Raw genomic sequence first — 19,910 nt, forward strand, 5'->3', positions numbered from 1 at the left:
TCGTCAACCTCTCGTACCCCACGGCCGCCTCTGAGATTTTTTCTGGTCTGCTCAGCCACCGATCTCTTCTCTCATAATTCTCGCCATTAAAGAGGAGAGAGGGTCCGCCCAACCCTCTATCGAGTTTCCACACACCACTCACAACGTCTGGTCCAGCTCCAGCCATCATTCCAATCGCAGAGGCGGGGAAGATTCCCGAGCCACTCTCTGCTTTTGCTCTGCCGTTGCCATCTCCATCCGTGGTACAGCTCCTCCAGCGCACGAGGGACCAGCATTTCTGGAACACAAAAATAGTCGGTCCGGAAGGTTGTTAAAGAAAGAAAAAGAGGAACAGCTTTGGAAATCTGCTGTCCTCTTTTCTCGTCTTTCATTGTCTTCTCTCTTTCATGACAACACACCCTCAGACACTCTTTCTACAGCAGATACCTTCAGTCGTTCTTTCAGACCCTCTGCTTCTTTGAGGATTACATTCTCTTTGTTGTGAAGCCCTCTAGAGCTCCGTCAGCGTCACTCTCTTCTCCCTCTTTATTTTCTCCTGTCGGTGGCTTCCGGGGTTATATTGGATGGTGACCTGTCGACTTCCATTTCCCGAACCTGGCCATCCACTCCGACTCAGTCTCTTCAAGAGCCAATACAGTTGCACCGAGTTAATCTGGAGCATTAAATATCATGAAGGTTTGTTGGATTTGATCGCGACCCCTCGTTCTGCGCTGCTTGCCGCCCCTCGTTCATCTCGATTTGCGATTGTCACTGCTCCAACATCACGACACGAAAAAGGGAAATTGCAGGGAAAATTCGAGGCTGGCCCCATCCGGTCGTTTTGGCTTTCTGAACGCTGCTGAACCATTTCTGATTTGCTCTTCTCTTCTTGATTTCTCGTCATCTTATTATTATTCCCACATCCAATTTTGCTTTGATTAGACGACTGACCTCGACCACCACAAATTTAGGCCCTTCGCCGCTCTCTCAAAGGGGAGAAAGATCCCAAACCCCACCACCACCACTTGTCAATCACCCCCAAATCCGCCATCGCCATTCTGCCTCCCAAGAAGGTGCGTGCGCCTAAAGCTTTTCTTTCCTTTCTCTCCCCTTGTGAATATTAATCCTCCTACCTTTCTATGCCTTTCCTTCTTGTCTTCTTGTCCTTCTTTTATTCACCTCATCCCTTGCGCAAATATATCATCGCTGTCCTCTCCTTTCCACGGCTCGTGTTGACCATCGCCTCTCGGCGCGTATAGGTAATAAAGGCGCTTTACGACTACCAACCCGAACCAGGCAACACGCAGGAATTGGGCTTTAGCAAAGGCGATTTTTTCCACGTTATTAGCAGGGAAGACGACTTGGACTGGTACGAGGCGTGCAATCCTCTTATCCCTACCGCTAGGGGTTTGGTTCCCGTATCCTTCTTCGAAGTCATCAGCAAAACGCAACGAGACAGTGTCGCATCGATTGATCTCACACAGAAAAAAGAACCACACGATTCGGGTTTCGCCGATAGGGCCCCATCTTCAGGATCCGAATTTGGCTCAAGCAGTCCAAAATCTTATCAGTCGCACCCCACACTCCCGAGGTTATCCACCATGGGAAAAGTCGGAGGAGGAGGGCCCATGGTATATGGCATTGTGCAGTACGATTTCCAGGCAGAACGGCCGGATGAGTTAGACGCTAGGGCCGGTGAAGCTATCATCGTCATCGCCCAGTCCAATCCGGAGTGGTTTGTCGCAAAGCCAATCGGTCGCTTAGGCGGCCCCGGTTTGATTCCAGTCTCGTTCGTTGAGCTTCGTGATATGCAATCGGGACAGGCCGTTACCGACCCGCTCGAAGCTGTCAGGCGTGCTGGTGTTCCAAAGGTTGAGGAGTGGAAGAAGATGACTGCGGAGTATAAGAACAGCAGTATTACTTTGGGCAAGATCGAAGCTCCGGGCTCGACGCAATCTATCGCTTCTGGCATGGAGAGAATGTCAGTGCGCCAAAGCGCGGAACATCCGAGCCACATGAGCCAGAATGGTCAACCTCTTGTGAGTTCTTCAGATGGCCTTTACAATTCTGTTAGCTGTATTAACAAAGTTCTACCCAGCCCTACCATAACCGCAACCCAAGCAAAGCATCCCTTGCCCAACAACCCGCCCACCATCTGCAACAGGCTTTCCAACAACCCCTTGTCGCACCCGTTGCCGCCTTGATCCCTCGGTACTGTTTTGATAACGATAAATATTGGTACATCATCGAAGCCAAGATGGAGGATGGTCGTTGCTGGGAGTTGTCCCGATATTACCACGACTTTTACGATTTTCAGATCGCCTTGTTGACCCAGTTTGAGGAGGAGGCTGGTAACCGCGGCAAGCCCCGAACATTGCCATTTATGCCCGGCCCAGTTACCCATGTTACCGACGCTATCTCCAACGGCCGTCGACAAAATTTAGACGAATATATTAAGAAGCTTCTCTCCATGCCTCCACACATCGCGCGATGCACTCTCGTTCGCCAACTTTTCGCCCCCCGCCCCGGCGACTTTGAGATTGATCCCAGTGCATTTGGGGAAGATGCGCGCTTCTCAACCGGCTCGCATCACTCATCTGGCCACGAGATATCTCCTAGTGCATCGCGACAATCGTCGCAGCCCCAAATCAATAATTCTTCGGAACGACCTTCGCACCAGCGGTCGCAGCCGTCGACCTCGCACCCTAACGGAAACCCGCCGCCACCCATGATCCGCCAGCAGAGCTCACTAACACAAGTTTCCACCACATCTAGCACTGGGGCGCTAAAGGTCAAGGTCTTCTTCCAGGATGATCTGATTGCCATTCGGGTCCCTGGTGATATCAATCTTCAGCAACTCAAGGAAAAGCTCACGGACCGCTTGAAGATTAGTGACGAGATCGTGGTGCAGTACAAGGACGAGCTGTCCGGAACTTACATCGACCTCGTTTCCGACAATGATCTCGATACAGCTATCCAGCGAAACTCAAAACTCACCCTTTATGTCGGACTTGCATAGTATCTGTTCATGATAGAGATTTTTTTTCCCGCCATCCACTCCCTCTCTCGCTTACCTCGTTCCAGTATCTCGCTGCCATTCCCTTTGGCCGCTCTGCTTCAGCTCGACTTTCTTATTTGTTTGGGTACCAAGGTGTCGTGGCGTTCAGGAATACTCGTTGGTCGCCAACCTCATGAGTGTATTTGTCCAATCACGAGGTTATTGTCGTGTCAAGAATGAGACGTCCGAAACGTTGATGCGATTATGTATATCGGTTTTTGTGCTTTTTCCCCATACCCTTTTCACGTGGTTTCTTGCGCAGTTGGCTTGTTGCCTGTACATAAAATTTGGCTTGCATATAAAGATTCATTTCGATGTCTGAAGAATAAACAGGTCGTCCCTGGCGCAGGAACCATGGAACCTCAACCTTTCTTTTTTTGAAGCTGTTTCGGTGCCAAAACTGATTACCGGATGCCGAGTCACATGACTATCCTCGGCAAAGATGCGGTTCTTTTTCGTCTCAGGTCTGCCGGATCGGATTGGAGACTTTGAATTACTTTTTGGTGACAATTCGGCTTCGCCCGTTAGACGTACCTGTACATCCACTTATTTTCCATTCACCACTGTCCCTCTCTGCCCCGCAGGAGAGTTGCGGCGCCGGTCACAGACCCATCCCGTCCCCGCGTTTCTCACGCCGCAATCACGAATCCTCGGCTGGGGAAGTGGGAAGATACTGAGAATACAACTCAATACAGCAGCCACCACAAGCGGCTCCTCTGAAGACCGAATAAGCCTGCATGCATTTATAGTGGCTACACCACCGGCATAGCTGCGATCTAGATGTCTATGGGTGGCCCCTCTGGCAGGCTTTGCGTGGACCACATCGCCGGCGCGCTGAAGGCCAAGCGGGCCCCAGTGCGTCCTGTCGCGCTCCGCACCACTCGGCCGGCATATGTCGCGGGATGCAGGAGAAGCGTGCACGGTAAATCCTCATACCGCTCTCGAACGGCTGTCCCGGAAGCCCTACGCGGACATGGGCGGCGGAATACTGGTCTTCCCGCAGGGCAGGATCTGAGGCGGTTTGCGGGGAGTATTGCGACGAACACTGCCGTGGAGGATAATGGAGCCGCTGCTGGGGAATTGGGAGGTCCTTTGGCAGAGTATAATTCGAGGGTTCAGCAGGGGAGGCTTCGGGATGATCCGTATCAGAGGCGTAAGTGGACTGACTATCTTCTTGAATGATAAGTGGGTTCATGCTAATTTTGGGGTGATCGGTTGTAGAGATTATCGAGCAGCTGCAAGATCTATATGAACGGCTTAGGTCGTATACCGCGCCCGCCGTCGTCCGTCCGAGCATAGAGTCCTTGGATCCAGCCCCCAAAAAGTCGTTCTTAGGTTCACTATTTGGAAAGGCGCCGGCGAAACCGGAGACGGCGATCCCGGAGAACCTGCCAAAGGGTCTATACATGTATGGTGATGTGGGGTGTGGGAAGACGATGCTTATGGATTTGTTCTACGATACGCTGCCGTCGAATATTTCGTCTAAGTCTCGGATTCATTTCCACAATTTCATGCAGGATGTACATAAGCGGATGCATGTGGTTAAGATGCGATTTGGGAATGATTTTGATGCATTGCCGTTGGTTGCGGCGGATATCGCGGCAAAGTCGAGCGTGCTGTGCTTTGACGAGTTTCAATGTACAGACGTGGCTGACGCTATGATATTGCGGAGGTAGGCCGACGTCTCTCCGTTAGTTATATTCCTTATTCACTGTGCGTTCCAGACTCCTCGAATCCCTCATGTCACACGGCGTCGTCCTCATCACAACCTCCAACCGCCACCCAGACGAGCTCTACAAAAACGGCATTCAGCGCGACTCGTTTATCCCTTGCATCAATCTCCTCAAGACCGCCCTCGATGTAATTAATCTCAACTCACCGACCGACTACCGCAAAATCCCCCGCCCGCCATCTGGCGTCTACCACCATCCTCTCGGCCCAGAAGCCGACCAACATGCGCAGAAATGGTTCGATTTCCTAGGCGACCCGATAAACGACCCTCCACACCCCGCCACCCAGGAAGTTTGGGGCCGCAAGATTCAAGTCCCTCTCGCGAGCGGTAAAGCCGCGAAATTCAGCTTTCAGGAGCTCATTGGGTCTGCCACGGGTGCAGCGGATTACCTAGAGCTTGTGCGCAATTATGAGGCATTCGTTGTCACCGATGTACCCGGCATGACCCTGCACCAGCGGGATCTCGCGAGGCGGTTCATCACATTTATTGATGCTGTCTATGAAAGTCGGGTACGCACAAACCCTCCCCTTAATAGACTACATCATCAACCTAACAATGCAATGTACAGGCAAAACTCGTCCTCACAACAGCCACCCCGTTAACAAATCTCTTCATCTCCGAGTCTGAGATCAAGACCTCCCTCGACGACGGCGGCTCCGAACACACCGACCTCTCTGACGCAATGCGCATGATGATGGACGACCTCGGTCTCTCCATGAAAGCACTTAAGACAAGCTCGATCTTCAGCGGCGACGAGGAGCGATTCGCATTTGCGAGGGCGCTCTCGCGGTTGTCGGAGATGGGGAGCAAGGAGTGGGTAGAACGGGGGCTTGGGAAGGAGGAGGAGCATGATGCTTGGCTTAAGGCCAGGAGTCGGTGGAGTGAAGATAATATGTAACTTCCTAGCCCGGCATTTGTTTCGGACCTTCGAGGGTTAAGTCATTGCCGTGCTTGCTCGCTAGCAGTGGTTATGGTTCAGGAAGGTGCTTGTCGAGGTTTATATATTACGCATTGCCTGCCCATTTGCGTATTGGTTTGGTTTATTTGTGTATACATCCATAGAACTGTACATAACTCTTGTTATCTTTATGAGGATATCCCTTATATCAATGCAAAATATGTAGATGTCGCTGAGCGAATGTACACAAAGCGCGTGCCCAAAGTACACAATTTAGAAGTATATGCACTGAAAAGAGCGGTCCGGGCACACTGCATGTCGTGCAATGCAGTTTGGCACACCCATGGCACGCGTCGCAGCTGCTGCCCTAGGCTGGAACCATCGAGGGCCTTTCAGCCAGGACGTGATGCAGGCTCCAAAGGTATCGTCGGCCAACAAGCCAGATTAACCAAGTACTCCGTAAGTGGTCCTTCTCTAAATATGTTTGACCTCGCCATCCATCTCCACATTCCTGCTAGGTTACACAGCTGATTTTCCTCCTTGCGTCGACCGCCGAAGATCAGGATGGAAAAAGCAAATGGCCCGTCCAGCACATCCGGCCTTCTTTGTTGGGAGGGAAAGCGATTTCATGTCGAGGGCGGGTTTTTCCTGGTCTTCTTGTTCTCCTTCGTTATCATTTCCCGTCGGGTTAGGGCAATGAAGCTGAGAATGTCGCGGTCCCGGCGCCTGATGGCGGCCATTGGGATTTCGGCGGCTTTCTTCTTGACGGAGATTTCAGGTGAGTCACTCACTTATTCTTCAAGTCTGTCGATCGATGGCGGGAGTCTTCTGTATTCCCCTCCCTATCTCTTCGCTGAGTCTGCAGCAGTTGGATTTTATACTCATTCTCTGGCTTTGGTTGCGGATGCTTTCCACTATGTACGTGGGAATTCAAGAATACAGACTGTATATGCTGACGGGGCAGTTGAACGATCTGATCGGTTTCATTGTTGCCTATGCCGCTCTCAAGGTCAGTTAACTCGAGAAGTTGTTCTCGCGATACATGCTGTTAACGCATATTCCCAGGTTTCAAGCGCCGACACTTCGCCCCAGGGGCTCTCCTTTGGGTGGCAACGAGCACAGGTTCTCGGAGCGTTCTTTAATGGAAGTTTACTGTTCGCGTTAGGGATTAGTATATTCTTACAGTCTATTGAGCGGTTCATCACCTTGCACCGTAAGTTGGCTGTTACTCACCGAGTACCTGCTTGCTGATTTGCGCTAGATGTTGAAAACCCTAAGCTGATGCTCATTATCGGGTCGATTGGGCTGGGGCTCAACGTAATCTGTGCTATGTTTCTCCATGGTATGTCGCCCGGCTGGTTGGACGCTCATTCCTCTGATTATTCTACAGAGCACCATCACCATGGTCACGATAATAACCATCACAGCCCCGAAGTAGGGCCTCACGAACCTGTTGATATTGAGCAGCAAACCAAGCGCAAAGAGGTAGCTAAGGTTTGCTTGCACCTAAATATGGCTACATGATGCGTACTGACCATGAGCTATAGCATCAAGACCACAGGCATCTGGAGCATGAAGAAGTGCCCGTCTTTGGCGGACATGACTTGGGTATGATGGGAGTCTTGCTCCATGTCCTGGGTGATGCTGCCAATAATCTCGGAGTGATTGTCGCAGCACTAGTTATTTGGTTGACTCGGTATGAAGCGAGGTATTATGCCGACCCCGCCACCAGCATGGGCATTGCAGCCATGATCCTCTTATCAGCTATTCCGCTCGGTAATCTATGCCTTATCCATCGGCGCAGAGCTCCAAGGGCTAACCAAACTAGTCTGGCAATCCGGTCTCATTTTGCTAGAAAGTGCGCCCAACGGACTCAATCTCGCAGATGTTAAACATGACCTTGAAAAGGTAGGGACGCCAGCTTATCCACCGCGATCTTTTTCATTCTCACGGGTTACAGATTCCCGGCATCCTTGCGGCCCACGAGCTGCATATATGGCGTCTCAGCCAACACAAGGTTCTCGCATCAGTCCACGTCGCAATACGAGACCATCCAGTCTCTGACTTCTCGAAGCTGGCAATGATTATCCAGGAGTGCTTCCACGCATACGGGATTCATTCGGTCACCGTACAGCCCGAGCCTGCAACTCCAGATACCACCGTCGTCTTCCGTGGCCAAGAAGAGTCGGGCGAACTCGCATCGCAAGGGAAGGACCTTGACCAATGCCGGTCTAAATGTCGTACTGCTTGCAAAGAACTAGCCTGCTGTGGGTAACTGAGGATAATCTAGATATTAGGTAGAGGATGATGGATGGATTTCGTGGGATTTCGTGGTGCTGTCAAAAGAATGTTTGCCATCATGTGATTCCTAGACAGAGATCTCTCTGCCTCTGCCTCTTTTCTTTTTTTCTCTTCTTTTTCTGCTCTTCTGTCTCCGTCTGTTCCATCCTGCGCTCCGTCTGACTCCCAACATTCTCGAGACTGTACGGACCAGTAAGCGCGGAGTTGCTGATCTTGGAGTCATTCCCTGCGGAATGATTCCGAGCAGAATTCTTATCAATGAAATGTACCAAGTCGGGAATGATACGTCATTCCCCATTTCAGAACGGTTCTCAGTTCAGCCTGGACGCAATGATCAGAGGGCGCCGTCCATTTTGAGATATTGGTCACTTATTCGATGGTTTGGGTGTGTTCAATCGCGGTCTGTTGACGATCCATTTTCTTGAGGAAACCATCAAGCAGTGGCGATCAGAGCGTCTCCTTGTAACTTATCAGCAACAGCCTCTCAAGGGAAGGCTGGCTCCCGCGGAACCCCCTGCTCCAAACTATAAGGATCCTTCCTATCGTTCCGAAGTGCGAGCCTCAGTGTTGTGTGACTCCAAAATTATGAGCTATCCCGACTGAGATCCACCGACAGGCGCGGGGTAGACAGAGTTGATCCTCGATATCAACTCCCCAACGTCCGGGTCTTGACTTCTAAGTTACTTCACAGAAAAAGCCGGAGTATAAGCCCACGCGCCCCTTCACTACGCTCATTGTTCTGAGTATATGCCGCGCTACGTGGGTCCCATTTACTCTACCGCCCAATCCATTAATAATATGGCCTCGACTTGGGAAAAACAAGCTTGCAAGGCGCAGAATATCCTTCAGCAGTCTATACCAAAGCAATGGATGGTGCCTCCTGATCAACTACCTCCTGCAGCCCAGCTCAATGTGGTGGATTTTCCGCGTGAGAGTGGTATCCTCACCGACAAGGAGCTCACTATAACTGGACTGTCGGCGACGGGCCTTGTAACGGCCATGGGCAACGGAAAGCTCCGTGCGGAAGAAGTAGTCGTGGCTTTTCTGAAGCGTTCCGTCGCCGGACATCAGCTAGTACGTCGTGTAGGGGTGGATACTGAACACAGTTGCTGATAACTACTTCTAGCTCAACTTCGCCACCGAGTTCATGGCCGAAAAAGCTATCGCGCGAGCTAGGGAGTTGGATAGACATTTCAGAGAGACAGGAACGCTGGTTGGCCCCTTGGTATGCTTTCTGAAATTCGATCCACACCATGACCTCTATGCTCATAATCGATACTCGACAGCATGGTGTTCCAATCAGTGTCAAGGAACACATCGGAATCAAGGGGTTGACATTGAATGGAGGCTACGCAACATGGTAATTTTATCTATCTATACCTGCTCCTTCAGCCACTAATGTAGGTCCAGGGTCGACGATATAGCGACAGAAGATGCCCTCCTTCTCCAGTGCCTTGAGAAGGCAGGCGCAGTCTTCCATGTACGGACAAATCAGCCTCAATCACTTATGGTAATACCCGTTGCGTCATAGTCGACCCAACTGCTAGGAGAGGGACTAATTCTACAAGCATTTGTGTTGCAGCAATAATCTCACTGGAACAACATTGAATCCTTGGAACCGCGCCCTAAGCCCTGGCGGTTCCTCTGGGGGAGAGGGTGCATCTATGGGCTTCAAGTGTGCCCCGCTAGGAATTGGAACAGATATCGGCGGTTCCATCAGATGTCCGGCGGCATTCTGTGGCGCATACGGCTTCCGTCCTACAGCCCATCGAAACCCAACTAGTGGCCTCAAGCTACCTGAGCCTGGTCAGGAGTCCATTCTCGGCGTGATAGGGCCCCTTGCCAGCCAATCTATTGAGGATTTAGAACTATTTCAGCGTGCCGTCCTGGGTCAGGAGCCATGGGATATAGAAACAGCTTTGGTGCCGGTTCCCTGGAGGAGCGTGAAGCCCACAACAAATATAACAGTGGCCATTATGTGGGATGACGGGTATGCCCCAAAGTGTTCTCCCTTCATCTCACAGATCCTGACACATCTAGCTGTGTTCGGCCCCACCCCCCAGTTTCCCGGGCCCTAAAGCACGCCCGGGAGAAGCTACTAGCTGCTGGGATCAAGTTGGTCAACTGGGAGCCCTACAAGCATGACCATGGTTGGGAGATCATTGTAAGTAGTTCGTACGGAAGACAGCAACAACCCTACCGTCTAATACAAGCACCCGCTCACATGAAGTTCAGTCTTCTCTCTATTTCCCCGACGCAGCCGCAAGTCAACGTGCACTACTCAGGCAAACCGGCGAACCCGCTCTTCCCCTTACGGAGTGGGCTTTCCGGTATAGCCGTCCAGCGCCGCTGACTATTGCCGAGAATTGGGAGCTTAACGACCAACGTGACGTTTACCGAGACGAATATCACGCGCTCATGAAATCAAGAGGGGTAGATTTTATTCTCTGCCCCGCATACGTCGGTGCTGCGGCTGTCTTGGGCGAATCCCATTACTGGAACTACACGGCAATCTGGAATATCCTTGACCAACCCGCTGCGGTCTTCCCGAGTGGCTTGCATGTGGATCCAAAGTTAGATGTGCAAGATAATTCCTACCGACCACGAAATGCAATTGACGAGCGTGAGTGGAAAAAATATGTCCCCGAATGGTATACTGGGGCCCCAATCGGCCTGCAGCTGGTGGGAAAGCATTTCAAGGACGAAGAGACATTAGCAGCTGCGAAGTTAATCTCAACGGTAGTGCTAGGGAGAAAGCAGGATGCAAATTTGTGATTGCGCATTCTACATACCGCAAGACCAAGCAATACATCTATCCTATACTCCTAAAAAGCTCTCCAGTATCCCAGAGGCAGGTTTGTAGTGCTGTACCCTTTTGGAGGGCTCTATAGAGGCTATTCCAAATTAGGAAGCCAGGGCTGCCCCAAATTATGTCAGCCAAATGAGGTCACGATGGCTGCACCAACATCGACGCCCTGCGATGGAGGGTCTCGCTGCCTACTTTCTGCAGGAATCCAATGCTACAGACATGCCGGTTGAGTCTCTAGATGTTTTTCAAAACTCTGGACCTGACCACCGCGCTCCGACCTCTACTATTGCCCGATGAGACTTTGCTCTTTGTGCAGGATGCGGTGGGGTTGTACGAAGGGTGAGTGGGATTCCCACTGCGGATGCTGCGTCGCAATCATTCTGCTTTCCTCGCTTTGTTTATTTGAATTACATGGACTTCACTAGCTGACGATTACCCACTCGTAACTCACAGCAAATACAAGGTTGCCAACTACCAAAATGGCCATGCGTATCTCACGTCACACCGAGTCTGCTACGTCGCCATTGACGAGCCGCGGAAATACTCTGTCGGTATTGACCTGAGGGACATTGACAGAGCAGAGTACCAAGTATATAGCTTCTCTCGTCCTGTTCTCTCGTCCGTTGCTCACTCGAACCAGGCAGGCTTCCTGAAGTCATCTGCGAAGATCATCATATACCCCAAGCCTTCGAAGAATAATGAGGACAGATCGCGAAGCTCCGGCGCAAGTCCCTCACGGTCGCTACCTTTGAGAACGCAATTGGCGGGCACGCAGACTCCGCTCTCCCAAACTGCTGCCTCAGTATATACTCCAACCGCGCCCAAACCATTGAATGCGACTTGGGTTTGCCCGATATGCTCGTTCTCTAACCAAGTACCTTCGAACTTCGACCCATCTACCGCGACTAAATCTACTCCGATAACCCCCTGTCTTGCTTGTGGAATAAAGCCTCCCTTGACCACCATCCTAAAGGCTGCTATCGCCGCGGCGGCGAATCGAGAAAGCTCCTCGACAAGTCAAGCAGTGCCCCAGCTAGGGCACGGTGGTCCGCTTGAGGGACGTGGGACTAAGACTGCATTGAATGGACATGGTTCGGTGACATGTCCACGATGTACGTTCTTGAATCATCCGTCCCTCATCGAATGCGAAATATGCGGCGCCTCGTTGACGGCCAACCCCTTACGAGATCCTTATGATCAGACACGATCAGAGTCCCCGGCACCCATGTTTGAGGAGGCGAACATTCGCAATACCGAAGTTAACGATCACATAAAGCTTTCCTTCCGAGGTGGCGGCGAAAAGACGTTTCTCGACAGGCTCAAGGGAGCTTTGATTCAGAGGAAATGGCTGCTCTATAACGCGCCGCCGCCTCCGCCACAGCCGAAGCCAGCATCCTCGTCTGATTTGACAGGGGCGTCTACGGGCGTCGCCTCGCCTGCTCATGATCGGTCACCTAGAGTTGGAATTGCAGGTCTTGAACGACGAGGACTCGAAGCTCGTAAAAACAATGAAGTCGTGATTGGGAATGCATTTGAGGATCTCGAAGCGCTCATGGCTTCGGCGAAACAGATAGTTGCGCTTGCGGAAACGCTTGCAAGGGAGTCAGGGATGGCCAACGGCGAGACCTCTGCAGAAACCAGCGCGGTCCTTTCTGAGTCGGCCGCGGCTTTGGGAATGGTCACAACAAAAGATATGCTGGGATCCAGTGCCAACAATCTATACCTCTCAGAGCTATCGCGAAATCTAGCTGAGTATTTAACCGACGATCGGAAAGGCGTCCTCCAGAAGGAAGGCGGCATCATGAGTTTGATCGACCTATGGGCAGTCTTCAACCGCACTCGGAACGGAGTCGAGCTAGTAAGCCCTTCGGACTTTCAAAGAGCCGCCGAGCTCTGGGAGAAACTGAAGCTACCCGTTCGACTCCGTCGTTTCAAGAGCGGTCTTTTGGTCGTTCAGAGATATGATTGGAGCGATGAGAAGACCCTCCGACAACTGCAGGACTGGATGGCAGAGTTCCGCCAGGTTCCACCTTCTGACCCTGTTCCCTGGAATTGGCGTCTGTTTGGGTGTCCGGTTACAGCCCAGGAAGCAGCCCAGCGCTTTGGATGGAGCGTTGGTGTCGCAGCGGAGGAGCTGGAGATGGCCGAGGACAAGGGCATCCTCTGCAGAGAGGAGGGTATTGAAGGTTTGAAATTTTGGAGCAATTTTATTACCACAGACCCGATGCCCGACGACCCACATGGTTTGGCTGTCTCGATCGTGGAGATTTAGATAGCTTCTGTTCATAACTATAGACTGGTTATACGGAGATGGCATACCCAATACCACTTGACTACCACCGCCAAAAAATTGGGATGAGCCGGGATCGACTGGCGACCTTACGGTTACAATGGACCAAAGTGGGCTTCAGCCGTGCGCCCTTCCAACTGCAGGTCAGGAATGACCATCTTGATCCCAGGGATAACCCTGCGTTACAAACAAGAATATTTGGCAAAGCTAACTTTGCGGCCACGAAGTCAGCATTGTTGGCGATCAGGTATCAGGCACGGGGAGCTTGAAAAAGTGGAGGACAATGTCATAGCCTATAGGTCCACAGCTGATTTGCAATGATTCTTAAAGTGGAAAGAAAAGATCAATCATGCAGTAACTATGTATCACATGCTTTTGTGTTCGCCCCTGGTGAGGCTTATCTGGCCAACTCTTGCTACTATTCTGAAGGTTCAGGAGTAGCACAGGCCGCTTCTTCTTGGCAAGACCTGCGATTGCCCTGGCCATTTGGTGTTGCTGCCTGTAGACATAAGACAATTCTCCATGATTCGCTTCAAACCTGATAAACCCCCCCAAAACCCCCCCCCAAACCCCCCCGCCCCGCAAGCCAGAAAAAAAATTGACCATGCAATGTGGAGTCCCCACTCTCTACGACTTGTAGAGGAGTCTTGGAATGCAAAAGTGAATGGGGCGAGCCGGGATCGAACCGGCGACCTCACGATTAACGAGTCAGGTGATCTCTTCAGTCGCGCTATCTCCCAACTGATATATCACCCCATTGATGGACTGTGTAGGGTCATTATTTGCATGTTCTGTGTGCCCGTGTCCCTTCCAATTGTATCCCCATTCCGTCAATACCATGTTCAGCCTATCCCATTCATCCACGCTGTTTGTTTGGATCTGTTTGAAGCGGCAAGAAATTTTGACGCTAATGTACTTTTGCTAGACCATGCAACAATAGTTCGAATGCTAGTAGCCAGTGCTAATGCTTGCTGAAAACTTTTAACACTTGTTCCTGACACGAAGGGCTACCTTCTTGTCAGCCCCCCAGGCACAGGAAAGTCAAGCCTCTGCTCCGCTATTGCAGCTTGCTTAGATTGCGATGTCTATACCCTTGCTTCTACTAAAATACTTAATAAGAATTTGCTAAACATGCATTTCTGAAAACTCCCTCCGCAATGTATTGTCCTTATTAAGGATATTGATACTCTCTTAATGCAGACATTTGAGGAATATAGAGCAGGACCTCGTGCAGGGTTATTGTATCTTACTTTTATTTCTGCTAAACTTGTTGTTGGATGGAGTGGTAGCACCAGAAGCCCGGATCCTGATCATGACTACAAACTATTATGACAGACTTGACCCTGCCCTAACTTGTCTGGGCTGTATTGATCAAACAATTTATTTTAAGCCTGCTAATAAGAGATTTGTTCAAGAGACGTTCATTGTATTTTACTTGAATATTCCCAGCGATCTTTTCATTGACAATCCAGATGATTATGGGATTTTGCAGCCACAAGCCACGAGCTTATACATGGCTTTCCTGCCAAAGTGCAGTAAGCAGAAGCCATGTATTTGATGTGTTGTGGATAGCGCCCCATGTGTCTCTCCTGGGAGAAGAAGTTGTGGTTGGTATAGCTTGGTTGATATGTTCCTGGTAACTAACAGAACCCATCTGCGGCAACACGAACTATAGAGGATCCCTTTTTAACTTTAGCCCCGGGTTTGGAAGCTGTCGCGCCACTGATTGCTATTCACTAAAGCTTATTACCTTCTAACAACGAATCCCAATCTGAATTGACCGATAGCCGGTCCTCTGCTTGTTGTCCAAACCCGGCGACATCTCGACTTCCATCTCCAATGAACGACAGACTTGACCTAATGATACGTCCGAAAGCACTGCATGCCTGCCTCGAAGTATATAATCGCATAGAGTCAAGTCTTTATATACAGGAATTGTATCTAAAAGCATTCCATAAGGTACAGCTCTCTTCAACCCCATTATTAACAAGTAGTTAACCAGGATGCCAGTTATCTAGATGTGATTCTGTGGAAGACATCAAGAAAAGTATGATTCCGTTACTTATGGTATTTAAAGCCTTGCATGAACATCAGGATATAATTTATACGAGCTTGTTTAGCTTAAATCTGGTTTAGTATGTTTCTCTCCTCTTAGTCTTGTCCTTATTAGTAACTCTAAATAGCTCTCGCAGAGATTATGTCGGGAGGTCTAGCCATCAGAGAAAGGAGCCATGCTGAAGATGGGTGATGATCATGAAGCTCGCTACCGGCCGACACACAGGAAACCTCGGTGTTGTGGGTACTTTCATTGAACTGCATCTTTGGTTGGAGAAGACTGGATCAGGTAATCAACCCACGCCACGCACCCTCTGCGGTGACAGCTCTCACCCCACATCGATAAGGGAAGCTCCGTTCTGCACCCGTGCACGCACTCACAGCTCCGCAGACTCGCTCTCGACACCGCCAGAAGACTGTCATCGAAGCTCGGAGTCATGAGCCTTTGTATAAATCTCTGATACGTATACAAACCGATTTCCTTTCTCTATCGATCTATCTTCGATGTGAGCTCAACAACCCTTGACCGGACACCGTCCAGTCATACGCTAGCGCGCTTCCTCTTGTTGCTATCTCGCCACCATGGCTCCCATCATCTCACTATCAAGTGCGAGGAGACGAACACTACCGGGAATTATATACACAACTGATTCCCGAGCATTAAATCCTTCCCTTCGATGCCCGAATCACCTATACCAAGCCCGTTCTTTATGGTGGTCCTCACACGAGAGGTATGATCACAACCCGCACAAGAGGCGGTTCCGGCTTGTATGCGGCGACTGGCACCACTTCAGGCCTTCTCACTATCCTCCGCGAGAAAAGCCGGGATATTACGATTACCGATCGTGCCGGAAACCCAGATGGAATGTCGATAGTCCCAAGGCTGGCTTCCGTGGCCATCCGTCAGTGGAGAGCCCAGGTTATGCGTTCTGGGAAACGCAAAGCGCCCGAGCGCGACAGCGAATAGAATGGATGAAGAAGGAGATAGACGCCGACCCATACGCGGCTATATTTGGACGGAGGTTGGACCCGTTTGGCTCTGGCTTTGGGTTTAAGCTTGAGAACGGTTTCACGTCGTTGTGTCGGTCGCTCTTGGGTCTGGATACACCGTCGCCAAGGACAGTGGATAGGACAGTGGATAAACCGCCAAGGGCTCATGCGAAGGTGCATCGTCGCCCGCGTCCTGTGATACCGGAGGAGGAATCTGAAGGGTTACGACCTCAATATTCGTCGAGCTCGGGGGATGCCCTGTTCGAATTTGATCCCATTAGTGGCCGAATGATTCCCAAAGAATCCAAGCTTTCAAAAAGTGCCGAACGAGATGCAGAAAGAAGTCCAACAGATTCATCAGCCGCAGATACAGCATCCCAGTTTCAGCAACCCGACTCCTCACCGCCGACAAAGACCGTCGAAACGACAGTCACTGAGGTCTCAGATTCAAGTAATACCGACAGCCCTGCTCACCAATACTCCAGTACCTCTACTGCTGAGAGCTCCTCAGCATATGCAGCCGCACATAAAGATCAAGACTCCGCTTCAATGCCGACGCCGAAAGCCCCGGACAGCATATCCATCCCGTGCGAAGTCCAATCTGAAGCGATCGAAGCTGAGGGGCCCGGTCCCGATAGCCAAATAAAACCCTCTTCCCCCGCAGATAGCACTGGAAACAGTATCACACCGGGCGATGCGACGCCCCATACGAGCCAGACTCCCAACAGCGGTGAACCAGCCGTTTCCGACAGGCCAGTAGTAGAGCGCCTCGCGTCAGGACAAGACCTTGACCGAGTCGGGTTTCTGTCCAGGCGCGACAAGCCGCTATCCGCCTTGACCATAGACCAGGAGGAAGCAGCGATTGAGAACAGAGATAACGACCTCGACCGATTACGCGCGAGCGATATCAGGGCCGCTTATGAGCCGAGGTGGTTGCACATTAAATCTGAGGTCGACGCTGAAAAGGTCTCTGGCAAAACCTCGGCCGATAATGCAACTTTCGTTGCGAGTAACGATCAGCAGACTGAATTGCTAGAAAGCCAGAACGAGAGCACGCCGATTGCTGCCCAAGAGTCATCTACCTCAGCCGCTCCGAGCCTGGCAGATGAGCAAGCCCCTTCCGGAACCCCGTCCCAGCATGAAGCTCCAGAGGCTACGAGTGTGCCTCCGTTTAGTGTATATCCAGCAGCTGAAGTGTATCGTGTATTTGCGTATGACCCCTCGGCTCGTCAAGTGGTAGAGGCAGAAACCATCTCATCACTTCATGCGTCCAGCGAGTATCTACATGCAACTGAGGTACTCACCCGCTTAACTAACCCCGCAAAATTTCTACCGTGCCTCAATCAAATGCGTACAGCAGGGTACGAAATTGTGTCAGGCGGAGGAGATATTCTCATTTTTCGCAAGGCTTCCAAGCACGGGACACGACGGGCTGGTCGTACCCACTCGCATAATATGATCGACCACAATGATCGCGGAAGATCGACCAGAGACGGGCTTTCAGAACCAGGAGCGGCACTCGAGCAGCAGGCGACTAGCTTCTATACCGGAAACAGATATACAGACAACTGGCGCCCGCTGCTCGAGAAATCTACAGGCAAGAAGCCGCCAAAATCTCGTGTCGGCAAAATATTGCGGCGAATGTTGGTTGGCGGCGCCGCTACAGCAGGGACTTGCTATGCCATTGGTGTCGTGACAGAGTTTTTCCGCACTGGTGGTCAGGATGGATGGGGAATCGACGGATTTACAGAATTTGAGTCGGAAAGGCGCCACAGGGGGCGATAAGGGGTTTGTTTTGGTTGCTCTGAGAATGTTGGATGTCCGACTCCGCTCTTATGTAGAAGGAAACAATCTCAATTTTGGAATCATCTCTTGACTATCCACTTCATAGCCACTCACCCCATACGCGAGCGTTGTCATAATTTTCAGCAAATCAAGGACCGCCGAGGATGATATCGGCGTCATCTTTGGGGCGCTCATCTTTGTGTTTGTCTTCCCACACCCAATCCCACCATGGCTGACGAAACCCTGCTTCAAAGCCTGCGATACGATCCTTCAGCGAAGACCTCAATGCGTCACGATGGCTGGCTCTTGCTTGGTCCTGCAGGCGCTTCTTCCTCTCCTCTTCCTTGAGTCTCCTCTCTTCCTCCTCCACACGCATCTGCTCTTCGACTACGCTCTCGGCATCCTTGCCGTCATCACTCTCCGGTTCCATACCTTCGTCGTACGGGTATCGCGCAAACACATCCTGAAGAATACCGCAACGAGCATGCCCACTCATGAGATACATAACTAATCCAGCAAGCATCTTCAGCGCGGCCGCAAACTCCCACTTCATCCACAGGTCATACTCCCTGCTTCCAAGAATCTGGAAGACGCGCGGGTTAGCCTCGTTTTCCGGGCTCGAGAGTTGGTTCCATTCAACCTGCTCCATGAAGTTTTCAAGGTTCAACTTGTTGTAGAACCGGTCGCTTATTTTGGAGACGAAGCTGTGTGTGCTCTGGCTGTCGGACTCGGTAGGGTTGTGGCGGCCACACCAGAGCTTGGAGGTCTTCTCGCCGGGGAAGATGCCGCGCAGGATATGGAGTCTGGAACCGTGCAGGGCAATCAGGAAGGCTTCTTGGTCTGGAAGCTTGTCGCCTGGTGGGGAGAGACGGTAGACATTGACGAGGAGCTGTCCGAGGAGAAGCTTGAATTCGCCTACGAGGGCTGACTGAAGAGTGAGGTTGCGATTTTCTGTCTGAGAAATGTCAGTCGAGATTCTCCACCGGACGCCAAACGAGATCATACAGTCGACACAGGGACAACAGCACGAGGGGCGCCGCGTTCAGGCTCATAATCCAACGAGATTGATCCCGCTGTAAACGGCGCATCCCTATGTTTCTCGCGATATCCAGTCCAATACTCTGGCTGGTAACCAAGCAGTCTGGGGCTATATACTCATCAGCAACTCCTGCCATAACGACAGGGGATCGTTTCAAGGACGGGAAAAGTCTACCGAAGAAAGAAATGCTCTCGATGGCTCTCTGCCTCTCTCTTAATCTTCAACATGCCACATATTTCATCCATAAGAGCATACACAGCCTGATCCTGTGCCTTAGAGGCGTCGTCGAAATCAAAGCTTGATGGTGTGCCAGACGCCATCTGGCCACTGCCATCAGTCTCAAACACGCCCATCAGAAATGGAGGCACCTTTTTCAGTGTTTTGAAGACCCCGCGGAAGCGGATATCAACTTTGGACCATTTATTGAGGTTCACGTCGCGGCCGCCGTTCTTTGCGGCACGGAAGATCCATGGGACGCGTTTGAGCATGGCTGGAGGGTCAGCACTTCTGCCTCTAAAAATGAGGGCCACGGCCTGTGAAATAGGGAGAAAGAAGTAACAAGCAACATACCCAAACGGTCTGCCTTCTCGAGGTACCGAGCCGGGATGATATCAACATCAGCACAGTTGAGGTACACCTTCGCTTTGAGGCCGTGGACGTCAACTTCGAGAGGGAGGGCCTCATCGTCATCGGTATCAGACTCGATTGCGTGTTCCGGCACTTTTACCTTCTCTTCCTCGATTTCATCTTCGTTTTCCTCGGGGACGGGAGGGAGAGGGCTGTGCTTGGGTCTGTCCTTCTTGCCCTTCTCCATTTTGGACGATTCCTAACCGAGTGTGACAGGGGCAGGTAAAGTGAAAGAAAGGAAGAAGAGAAAACCAGATTCATTTTCAAAACAAATGAAGGCTCTGCAATTGGTGTTACTATAGTGATGTGAGGTAGTGAATGAGTTTGCGCGGATTATTTGGTCATCA

At 51.1% G+C, this 19,910-nt stretch overlaps 6 protein-coding genes and 1 non-coding gene across 7 annotated transcripts; 5 read left to right on the forward strand and 2 right to left on the reverse strand.

Moving 5' to 3' along the window:
• Positions 1–1,031: 1,031 nt before the first annotated feature.
• BJX67DRAFT_354220 (phosphatidylinositol-3-phosphate-binding protein BEM1) lies at positions 1,032–3,507 on the forward strand. Its single transcript, XM_071029193.1, has 2 exons — positions 1,032–2,018; positions 2,078–3,507. The coding sequence occupies exons 1-2, from the start codon at positions 1,581–1,583 to the stop codon at positions 2,996–2,998; spliced, it is 1,359 nt and encodes a 452-aa protein (XP_070885846.1). The 5' UTR covers positions 1,032–1,580; the 3' UTR covers positions 2,999–3,507.
• A 17-nt stretch (positions 3,508–3,524) lies between these two features.
• On the forward strand, positions 3,525–5,899 carry BJX67DRAFT_354222 (AFG1 family ATPase). Its single transcript, XM_071029194.1, has 4 exons — positions 3,525–4,190; positions 4,259–4,709; positions 4,762–5,278; positions 5,338–5,899. The coding sequence occupies exons 1-4, from the start codon at positions 3,818–3,820 to the stop codon at positions 5,665–5,667; spliced, it is 1,671 nt and encodes a 556-aa protein (XP_070885847.1). The 5' UTR covers positions 3,525–3,817; the 3' UTR covers positions 5,668–5,899.
• A 476-nt stretch (positions 5,900–6,375) lies between these two features.
• BJX67DRAFT_372308 (putative di-, tri-valent inorganic cation transporter) lies at positions 6,376–7,942 on the forward strand (the record flags this gene model as incomplete). Its single annotated transcript, XM_071031228.1, has 8 exons — positions 6,376–6,445; positions 6,533–6,585; positions 6,632–6,676; positions 6,733–6,880; positions 6,929–7,161; positions 7,215–7,443; positions 7,496–7,575; positions 7,628–7,942. The coding sequence occupies 8 exons, from the start codon at positions 6,376–6,378 to the stop codon at positions 7,940–7,942; spliced, it is 1,173 nt and encodes a 390-aa protein (XP_070885848.1).
• Positions 7,943–8,766: 824 nt separating this feature from the next.
• BJX67DRAFT_372309 (ESCRT-II subunit protein VPS36) lies at positions 8,767–13,049 on the forward strand (the record flags this gene model as incomplete). The annotated part of the gene is made up of 10 exons (XM_071031229.1): positions 8,767–9,042; positions 9,095–9,193; positions 9,255–9,328; positions 9,379–9,478; positions 9,537–9,958; positions 10,009–10,132; positions 10,204–10,650; positions 11,016–11,116; positions 11,231–11,366; positions 11,418–13,049. The coding sequence occupies 10 exons, from the start codon at positions 8,767–8,769 to the stop codon at positions 13,047–13,049; spliced, it is 3,411 nt and encodes a 1,136-aa protein (XP_070885849.1).
• A 683-nt stretch (positions 13,050–13,732) lies between these two features.
• Positions 13,733–13,823, reverse strand: BJX67DRAFT_t57. The gene has a single exon. It is a non-coding gene; the product is annotated as a tRNA-Phe (tRNA).
• A 1,665-nt stretch (positions 13,824–15,488) lies between these two features.
• BJX67DRAFT_118853 (uncharacterized protein) lies at positions 15,489–17,971 on the forward strand. The gene has a single exon (XM_071024407.1). The coding sequence runs from the start codon at positions 15,705–15,707 to the stop codon at positions 17,895–17,897; it is 2,193 nt and encodes a 730-aa protein (XP_070885850.1). The 5' UTR covers positions 15,489–15,704; the 3' UTR covers positions 17,898–17,971.
• Positions 17,972–18,045: 74 nt separating this feature from the next.
• Positions 18,046–19,750, reverse strand: BJX67DRAFT_381503 (uncharacterized protein; the record flags this gene model as incomplete). Its single annotated transcript, XM_071033026.1, has 4 exons — positions 18,046–18,852; positions 18,903–19,044; positions 19,111–19,426; positions 19,507–19,750. 4 exons carry the CDS (start codon positions 19,748–19,750, stop codon positions 18,046–18,048), a joined length of 1,509 nt encoding a protein of 502 aa, XP_070885851.1.
• Between the last annotated feature and the right edge of the window lie 160 nt (positions 19,751–19,910).

Source organism: Aspergillus lucknowensis, assembly GCF_044049455.1.
Source record: "Aspergillus lucknowensis strain CBS 449.75 chromosome Unknown BJX67scaffold_22, whole genome shotgun sequence".
Taxonomy (NCBI): Eukaryota; Fungi; Ascomycota; class Eurotiomycetes; order Eurotiales; family Aspergillaceae; genus Aspergillus; species Aspergillus lucknowensis.

Coding starts and splice junctions, on each gene's coding strand:
- BJX67DRAFT_354220 (XM_071029193.1), top strand. CDS start 1,581: ATGGGAAAAGTCGGAGGAGGAGGGCCCATGGTATATGGCATTGTGCAG. Junction 2,019..2,077: donor GCCAGAATGGTCAACCTCTT/GTGAGTTCTTCA, acceptor AGTTCTACCCAG/CCCTACCATAACCGCAACCC.
- BJX67DRAFT_354222 (XM_071029194.1), top strand. CDS start 3,818: ATGTCTATGGGTGGCCCCTCTGGCAGGCTTTGCGTGGACCACATCGCC. Junction 4,191..4,258: donor GGATGATCCGTATCAGAGGC/GTAAGTGGACTG, acceptor GATCGGTTGTAG/AGATTATCGAGCAGCTGCAA. Junction 4,710..4,761: donor GACGCTATGATATTGCGGAG/GTAGGCCGACGT, acceptor TGTGCGTTCCAG/ACTCCTCGAATCCCTCATGT.
- BJX67DRAFT_118853 (XM_071024407.1), top strand. CDS start 15,705: ATGGCTCCCATCATCTCACTATCAAGTGCGAGGAGACGAACACTACCG.